Genomic DNA, 9109 nt, shown 5'->3' on the forward strand with positions numbered 1-9109 from the left:
TGTGTGGAAAAGAAATCGAATCCTGTTAGCAGAGGCTGTTCCTGGAGGTGAGAGCCGGAAATGCTGCAAACAGCTCAAAGGTCTAATGGCGGAAGACGTGTTAAATCAGTTCAACTTCATCATCGAAGGTTCTATGCCACACACCTCAGTCAAAAGAATGAAGGGACTCAGCATGGACTGGCAACACAGTGCTGTTCACAAGTGATTACTAAGGGGAAAAAGGCAGGTGCAGACCAGTGTTGGGTGTTGTATTCTTTGTGTACAAGTCCACACATATGTTTACATATGCATTTGAAGAATGCAAACCAAGCTGTTAACAGAAATGGTCTCTGGGGAAGAAGGCCAGGAGCATTTTACTCAAATCTTTATATTTCTCTGTGCTGTTTACATTTTTTGCAAGTATATATTGTGTCAATGATTTTTCAAAAGATGTTTTCCATTTGGGGAAAATAAAAGAATCCTGACAGCAAAAGTACCAACCAAGGTGGGCCCTGCTGGAAGTGAGGGTACTGTCCAAGCAGCCCCCGGGGGTTGGGGGATATCCTGGAGGCCCCAGGAAGGAAGCCTAAGTCAGCCCAAAAGTTGCCATGTGGCAGCAGTCATAAGTCCATGTCAACTGAGAAGGTCTGTGATTCCTAGAGGTGCAACCAGGGCCTGGAAGGCTGAGACCAAGGCTCCCTTGCACAGTGTACTCCCCGTTCACCCAAACCTTACAAACTCAGGGTGCGTGGGGTAGGGCAGAGAGGGGGTACTGACATAATGGTTAACAGCAATAGTTCTAATTCCATTGTAAAGTCAGACATCAGGTGGAAGTCATTCCAAGATTTATCCTTTCAGGATCCCCCAGGATTCCTCCATCCATCCAACCATCCAACCATCCAACCATCCATCCATCCATCCATCCATCCATCCATCCATCCATCCATCCATCCATCCATCCATCCATCCATTCTTCCACTCATCCCACTAATATTTACTGAGCATGTAGTATGTGCCAGAGTCCTTGGGTGGTACAAACTGTTAACATGCTCAGTTGCCAACTGACAAGTTGGAGGTTTGAATCCACCAGGGCACTTTGGAAGAAAGGCCTGAGGATCTACATCTGAAAATCAGTCATTGAAAACCCTATAGAGTACAGTTCTACTCTGACACACATGGGGTCATCATAAAATGGAATTGACTCGATGACAACTGGTTCTGGGACTATGTGCCAGGCACTATCCTAAGTGCTGAGGGGTTCAGTGGTGACCCTGGAGCTTCTCTTGTGAAGCCTACAGTTCATGGGAAAGAAAGACAACCAAACACAGGATTACAAAGTGTGACAAGCATTATGGTAGGGCAAGTTCAAAGTTCTATGAACTCTCAAGGAAGGATAGGAGGGAAAACCCATGGAGCAGGTAGGGGGAGTGGGCACTGCCTCCTGGAAGTGATGTTCCACTTGAGCCCTGAAGGAGGAGTGGGAGCCAACCTGGAGAAGAAGGTTCCAGGTAGAGAGAAGAGCATGGCTGGCAGACGGAATGTTTAGAAGGGGGAGAGCGAGAAGAGGTATTGAAAGCAAACTGATCACAATGTTAAGAGTGGGCACTTAAGAAGTCTTTGAGGCAGGCCTCACCTCTGGAGGGCTTGATGAAGCTTGTTTGCATACATGTGCCCTCATGGAGGTTTGCTCTATAAGGTCTCACCTCCCCTCCCCTGCTCATATTCCCCCTGGGGTCAGGCAGATCTTGGTGCCAGTCCTGACCCTAACCTTGACGAGTCTCTTCACGTCTCTGAGCTTTGGTTTCCTCATCTGTGCCGTGGGAGTAACAGTAACACTTATTCCATAGGGATGTTGTAAGGACACAATTGTTTCCAAGCACAATTCCTGGCACGTCACCAGGTCTCCGTAAAGAAAAACCGTGGTGCTCCGTGATTGTCCGTGACTTGGTAATTGTCAAAAATAGATGAGAGGCAAGTGGCACATCACACTTGCCTATTTATTTTCATGTGCTTTTGAAGTTTTCATGACAAAATTGATTTTTAAAAACTACTGCTCATATTACTTGTTGCAATTCATGCCCCTTTGGTGTGGGCACCCCTTCCCTGAGGGGAACTAGAATGTGGCAATAACCAAAGACCAAACGCATCCCTCCAAATACCTCACTTCCCCCGCCAGGTTTGCTCTTTCCTATCCAGAGGGCCCCGGAGAGACCCTGGCCTCTCCTGATTTCACAAGTTGACTTCAGTGACGACATCAGAGTCTCCAATATTGGGTGTAAGAAGAAGTATCGGAACTTTAGGTTTATTTATTTCTAAACTAAAAAATAAAAATAAAAAATTAAGCGTCACTAATACTTAAAATAGGGATAGGACTATGCATTCCAAGAGTTAACATATACATACATGCTTACCTTTTTTTTTTTTTTTGCCTAAGATTTCAGAAAATGGCAACTTGAAGGGACCCATTGCTGTGAAATTGATTCTGACTCCTAGCGACCCTGTAGAACAGAGTAGAACTGCCCTATAGGCTTTCCAAGGCTGTAAATCTTCATGCAAGCAGATGTCACATCTTTCTCCTGCAGAATGGCTAGTGGGTTCGAACCTGTGACCTCTCAGTTAGCAGTCAAGCACTCAACCACTATGCCACCAAGGCTCCTTAAATGAAGGGAGGACCATGAATTAACACTTGTTTCTTTTTTTCTGAATAAAAGGAGACCTATTTGCAAATTGTTGGTTAGCCAGAATATAGACACTGACTTGAATGGGCAGATGCTTTAATGAATATAAATACAAAAAGATGGAAAATTTAGAAGTTTGGATTGACAGTAGTATACACAAATGATTCATAAATAAAATACATATAGTGGGTAGGAGTGCTCATATTCTGTTTAACCAATTAGAGCTTCATGATCATGGAAGCTTGGAGCAACTGGTCTCTGCAATGTGGTGTCGTTAGAGCCGGGTGGAGAGGTGAGCCTGCAACTTTGTCTTGGCCTTCCACAAGAGCTGTCTGCTCACAGGCTGGGAGAGGAATGTCACAGGAAGCACGACGTCCATCCGAACTGCAGGGCCAAGTGTGTGTCTCCAGCACTCCTGGCATACACTCAGACAGTCCTGAAAATTAGGGAGTCACAGAGATGCCCAAGCCTAGGAATGAGAAAAGGGCTATTTCCCCACGCAGGTGGACCAGTACTCCCACGCAACCAAAGCTTGAAGGGGATGCCCCCTCCCCACTGCCAAGAGGGAGAAGGGGAGCTGTTATAGGAGAAGGTGGTCAGTGGGCCCTAAGGAGAAGGGTTGTGGGGGCGAAGGAGGGGTGGCTTGCTGATGCAGACAGGCAGATCCAAATGGATCATTTAGAGTTTGTGATCTAAGGGTCCTGCTGGGCCGTCAGTATAGGCTTCATGGCTAAAATATTCAGCCATATTCCTCAGGAGTTGGAGCCTCTATAAGGGGTGCACTCTGAGGACCCCGGAGCAGTCCAGGCCAAAGGAGTAGAGCTAGCACTTCCTGCCTGGCCTTCAGAGGAGGCTGAGACTTTCTGCATCAGAGGAGGAAATAGGAAGTGTGCCCCACCCATTTGTCCTCCTCCCCTGGTTCAAAGGCTGAGAACCCTGGGATTCTTTCCAGCAGAGCCAGGCTGTGTCGGCGTAGCCTGGAGACCTGAGTTCAAGTCCCACCTGAGCCTCTTGTAAGCTTTGTGAACTTGGGCAGGTCACTTAACCCCTCTGAGCTCCAATTTCCCCACCACTCACATGGACATAATAATAATGCTTATTCCAAGTTCTGGAAGACATCACTATGACCATCCCAACCTAGGAATACAATTAGAAAATGCACCCAAAGCAATGAGGAAATTAAAACAGGGCTTTATAATTACAATTGGTGGTGATTCCCTACTCAACCAGAGACAAGAATGGGAAATGTCTGGGGCAAAGGGCCTCTTGCATTCCCTACCCACCTCTAGACTCAGGGCACCAACACCACAAAGGCAGTAATGGGGGGAAGCTGGCCTCCCCACCCTTGTCAGGGAGTCCTCCAGAAAGATAACTAGAATATGAACTTCAGTGAGGGGCGCGGGCCTCCCTGGGACACGGGAAGTGTGCAGACACAGAGAGAGGTTGCTCCTGAGCTGGTGAGTTCCTGCCATCGGCCAGCCTCCCACGATCACCTCACCCATCCATCATCCTCTTAGCTGCTGACACCTCTGGCAGTACCTCCTGGCAGCCCCGGCATTAGAATTGCAAGAATCCCAGCTGCACCGGGGAATACAGACGGGGGAATCTCAGATTCAAATTTGTCTAAGTATTGTGAGCAGCCAGGCCCCTGCAAGTTGTCTCTACTGCCCTTCTGCCGAAGGGGAGTGGCCGGGGCTTTGTTAGAAGTACAAATTGTTTCTTAATGCAGAGGATAAAGCTGGGCTTGGGCACCTCCTTAGACATTCCTCCCACTCCTGGAGAAACCCACCACTGCATGTCAATTTTAATTTTTGAAATTTAAACCTAGGGCTTTCTGTCTAAGCTCCATCTCATCGGAGGAAGGGGAGGAATAAGTCAAAAAGGATTAGGGGCCTGCTGGGGATTGCAGAGCCATAGCAATTAGACTTCATTTAGGCCTTAGATATTTGGTTTTAATCGAATTTCTGGATGATACAATCAACAGGCATCAGAAAGTGATACGTGTGTGCAAGTGTAGATGGGCCCCTACTCTGATCACCCGCATTTCTGGGCCCACCTGGGTTTGGAATCAACAATCACTGTGGAGGATGGAGTAGGGTATTGGGGTTCTGTTTGGATCTGGAACTGGGAGGAAGGTTGTGTGTGTGCATATGTGTATATATATATATATATTTTTCCCCCCCAGCTCTCTTTGCACATTTTACCCCTGGACTCAAAGCAGAGGCAATCATTGCTCATATTCAAGTGAATGACAACAAAACATTATTCAAATAAAATTGGACCATAAAGAGGAGTAGCGACAGGACTCCAAGCAGGGGGTGTAATTGTCTTGTAAATGGAAGCACAGCTTTTCCATCCTCTGGTGGGTTAGGGACCAAAGTCAAGCAGTATGTGATTTGGGGGCAGACGTGTAGACTGGAGCGCTGTCACATACAAAACCAACACGGACCGACGCATACATGTGTATGCACGTGTGTGTAACATGAGCCACCTGGGTGTGTATACACACGTATCCAGCTTTGTACAGATCTGCACACTCTGCGTGCACACCGTGGGGTTGCCTCTGTGTACACACACTGGCACACGTTTCCTTTCGAACAACTGGCCAGTCAAATGAGCTCAGTAAGCGCTAACAGGCTGCTAACTGGTTATTTTTGTTGTGGGAACTCTATGACCTAACAACAACCAAAAAGTGTGAAAAGAAGAAAATCAGAACCATGTGGGGTGTTTTGCTAACTTGTGTGTGCTGGATACCAAAGGGAAGTGAAGGGAGGAGCCCAGACAAGCATATTCAGGTTCAGAGCAGGACCCTACACCCCCTGGAAGGGGAAGGAGAGACCCCAGAGGAGGGTGTCCTTCCCTGAGGGATGGTGTCTATCTCATCACCCAATTCGAGGTGGAACAAGAGAGCTGGCTGCCCTACAGGCTTGCCTCTTTTGAGGGATGTGCACTCAGCTGGAGCAGGAGGGAGTGGACCTGTGCTGAATGAGCTCTGTGCCTCAGTGAATGTGTTCACAGGATTTCTGCACATCCTGTTGAGAGCCAAACACCTGCTAGAGGGCTCTCCCATTCCTCAGCCTCCCATTTTGCAGAACTGCTCCTCTCCCTTCCTTCCCCAGGAATTCCTACCCCTGCCGGCTTCCCAAAGAGGCCAGCACAAAGTTGCATAAGTTGCCAGAAGATGGAGACCGGACCATTTCTCTCCTGTCATGCTCTAACTCCGCCCCCCCCCCCATGACCCTCCATAGTACCATCTAGCTCAGGGCTGCAGCCCAGGGGAGAATCTTCCCTAAAGGGTGGGTGGTGTATTCCCATCTCTCTCTCTTCACCCACCGCAGGTAGGCAGTGACAAGCCAGTGGCTGGCCAGTCGGGGCATAGATGGGGCTATTCTAGACCCAGTTGGGGTCTTTTTGTCAAGGTGGGCATCTGTTGTCTGCTCCAAGGGCCACGATGACAGAGACTTCAGAGCCCAGGTCTAAAAACATCGTTTAATGCAGCGCGGTGAGGCTGAGCTGGGAGTGCAATGTGGAGAAGTGAATTTTCCTTTGCTGGGATTCTGCTGCGGGTGGGTTTTTGGCAGATGGACAGGGAAATTCGCACAAGTATTTCGGGTCACAAGGAAGGACGCCCCCAGGGAGGCCGTGCTGGCTTTGGCCTACCTCCCTTGCCAGGGCACAGAGCCCTAGGCCTCAGGCCGGAAGAGGACCTGAAGAGGGTAGGCGCCCCCCTCCCCCCCCTTGTCCAGTCCAATCATGTTTGCGGAGTCTGTGTCCCCACCCCAGGGGCTTAGGTTCACGCTCAGCTCTCCCACGCTCAGCTCTCCATTTGGGCGTCCGCTGTCCCTCTCCCCGGGTTGGGGACCGGACGGGGTGGGGGGCACAGCTCAGAGAGCAGTAAGCCGTGAGTCGCAGACACGAGGAGTCCGGGGCGGGGCAGGGAGGAGAGTAGGGAAGTGTCTGTCTTTTCCAACTGAGATGTCAGGAAGTGTCATGAAGCGAGAGTAGCCCTCGGCAGGAAGCCGAGCGCCCCAGCGGGGATGGGCGGCCTGGAGCCACCCTCTTTGCGCTCCCCGCGCCTCTAGTCCGGGTACAGGAGAAAGCCCGAGAACGTGCTGTACTTATTGTTGTTGCCTCCGTGCGCCTTCCCGCCGTCCAGCTTCACGTACACCTCGTCTCCCGAGTCAAGGTGCAGCACTACGCTATTGCTGGCGTAGTCGTAGTTCTGGTCTGCGTCCTGCGCGATGGCGCTGGCCCGTACCTGGGGGCGAGTCACGAGAGCCGGTGGGCCGAGGCACCTCTGCCTGGACTCTTGCCCGGCTCCCGCCTGGCGCGCCCTTGGCGGGTCTCCTACCCCTTCTCCACGCCCTCTCTCCAACTCCACAAACTCCTACCCCACTCCCTCCTTTCCGAAGCCTGCGAGTCCCGGGACCCGGGGCCGGGGCGGGGGCAGTTCACTGACACTGACCCAGCAGCGAAAGGCCGGAACCAGGGCACGAAGGAGAAAAGGTTAGAGGGAAAACGGGAGACAGGAGCGTACAGGGGATGCTAAACAAGAATGAGGCCTACGAACAGACCACGGGTGGTCGCCAGGTTGCAGGCGGGTAGGATAGCCCAGGGTAGGAGGATAGCAGTTTGGGTGGAGGGGAATCTGGGTGCTCCGGGCCCAGCCTCAAGCACTTTGCTCCCTTCAGCGCGGTCAGGGCCCATGGGCAGCAGGTCGCTGGGGCATAGCCGCGCGTTCGTTGCCGGCGCTGGCTCCGGCCCTCGCGAGTAAGGAGAAAGGAGACTGGGCTCCAGGGCGAGGTTCAGGGCGCGGGTGGGGGCGAGGGTCTGCAAGGCTCGCGGGGGTGGAGGTCACTGACCTGGCCGTTCTTGCAGAGATCCGCCCACATGCTGGTGCCGTCGCCGCCGCGCATGAGGATGTGATAGGTGAAGAAGTAGATGCCGCGCACCTGGCAGCTGAACTTGCCGGTGGTGGGGTCGTAGTGATTGCCGAGATTGGTGACCACGTCGTCGAACTTGAGCACCTCGTAGCCTTCGTGGGGGCTCTTGAGACCGACGTAGAAGGCGATCTTGGGGCCGCTGAAGGCGGCGCTCAGTGCGCTAGTCACCTCGCTCTCCGAGTCGCCGCCGCCCGGGGCTCCGCCGCCCGCCACCCCGACGCCTCCCGCCGCGCCCGCCGTCAGCTGCAGCCCTGGCAGCCCCGGCCGCCCCAAGTCGCCCTTCTCCCCCGGGGGACCCCTGGGTCCAGGGGGGCCCGGTTCTCCAGGGGGACCCCGCGGTCCCGGCTTGCCGGGTCGCCCTGGATCGCCCTTGGGTCCCTGGATGAAGGGGGGCGGAGGATTGGCGCTGAGGTCCTGCATGACTTCCAGGGCTGCGGTGCTGGGTCCTGGCGGCTGTGGCTTGGCGCCCGCGGGCCCCCCGCCGGATGCGGCGGTGTACGGGTCGCAGATCATGCGGCAGGTGCCCATCATCTCATAGTGCGCCGCGCCGGGGGGCGCCGCCTGCAGCAGCAGCGGCACGGCGATGAGCAGCCCGAGCACCATGGCCAGGAGCACGCCGACGGCCGCCAGGCAAGCTCGCCGCCGCCGCTGCCACAGCCGGGAGGCGACCGCCACCAGCTCCTCCTTGCCTCCGGGGGAGGTAATGTTGGGGCGGCGCGGGCGACCCCGCTCCCAGCGCTCGGGGGCCGATTCCGCGGGTCCTGGCCGCGCCCCCGACGTGGCGACCCTCTGCTCAGGTCGCCCAACTACTTCAGTGAGAGGCGCCCCGGCCCGGGCTCTGGTGCCCGCCGTGCTGGGGCTGCTTGGGAAAGCCGCGGAGCCCGGCGCTCATGGCGGAGGGCGCGCAGGCTGAACCTGGCGCCCCACGGGTCCGGGTGGCTGCGGCCAGAGAGGGCCGGGTGCGGTGTGGCGTCGGGCTCGAGCTCCGCGGCGCTCTCCTTCTGTCCGCTGGGCTCGGAGAGGCTCGGCAGGGCTCAGCCGGGCTCGGCGTGCAGTGAGGGCGCCTGGCTCTGCAGCGCGCTCTGCTCTGCTCTCCCTGCTGCTCGCTGGCTCCCGCGCGGAGGGGGGACCCAGCTACCCTGACGTAAGGAGTCCGGGGCTGAGCGGCGGAGGCGGCGAGGCAGCGCGCGCTGCCATCACTCGGGAGACGGCGCCCTCATGTCATCAGCCTGCGGTTCTCCTCCTATCGGACGGCTTCCTCAGCACAGGCGGCAAAGGCAGGGTTCCGCCTGGCGGCGCCGCGGAGCCACAAGTGGGCGCGGAGGGCGCACCCCCGACCCAGGCGCCTCTGACACACCCACCTGCGGCCACACTCACGTGCTTCCCACAGACCACACACGCCAGTGCCCATGCGCGCACTCGCCGGGCGCACAAGGCACCTCCACATCGCCATGAAAGCACCCGGTGTCCTGGTGCCAACAAGGTCCTTAGGAGGTCACCTAGTTCGTC

General features: G+C 54.7%; 1 protein-coding gene across 1 annotated transcript; it reads right to left on the reverse strand.

Moving 5' to 3' along the window:
- Positions 1-2723: 2723 nt before the first annotated feature.
- Positions 2724-8900, reverse strand: C1QL2 (complement C1q like 2). Its single transcript, XM_003416670.3, has 2 exons — positions 7520-8900; positions 2724-6915 (listed from the first exon to the last, which is right to left on the reverse strand). Exons 1-2 carry the CDS (start codon positions 8201-8203, stop codon positions 6736-6738), a joined length of 864 nt encoding a protein of 287 aa, XP_003416718.2. The 5' UTR covers positions 8204-8900; the 3' UTR covers positions 2724-6735.
- Positions 8901-9109: the final 209 nt, after the last annotated feature.

This window comes from Loxodonta africana, chromosome 6 (genome assembly GCF_030014295.1).
Source record: "Loxodonta africana isolate mLoxAfr1 chromosome 6, mLoxAfr1.hap2, whole genome shotgun sequence".
Classification (NCBI taxonomy): Eukaryota; Metazoa; Chordata; class Mammalia; order Proboscidea; family Elephantidae; genus Loxodonta; species Loxodonta africana.

What these genes read in the sequence shown, in the direction of transcription:
- C1QL2 (XM_003416670.3), bottom strand. Translation starts at nt 8,203, where the DNA reads ATGGTGCTCGGGCTGCTCATCGCCGTGCCGCTGCTGCTGCAGGCGGCG. An exon ending in ATCTCTGCAAGAACGGCCAG is followed by an intron (nt 6,916 to 7,519) that starts GTCAGTGACCTC and finishes ACTCGCCCCCAG; the next exon opens with GTACGGGCCAGCGCCATCGC.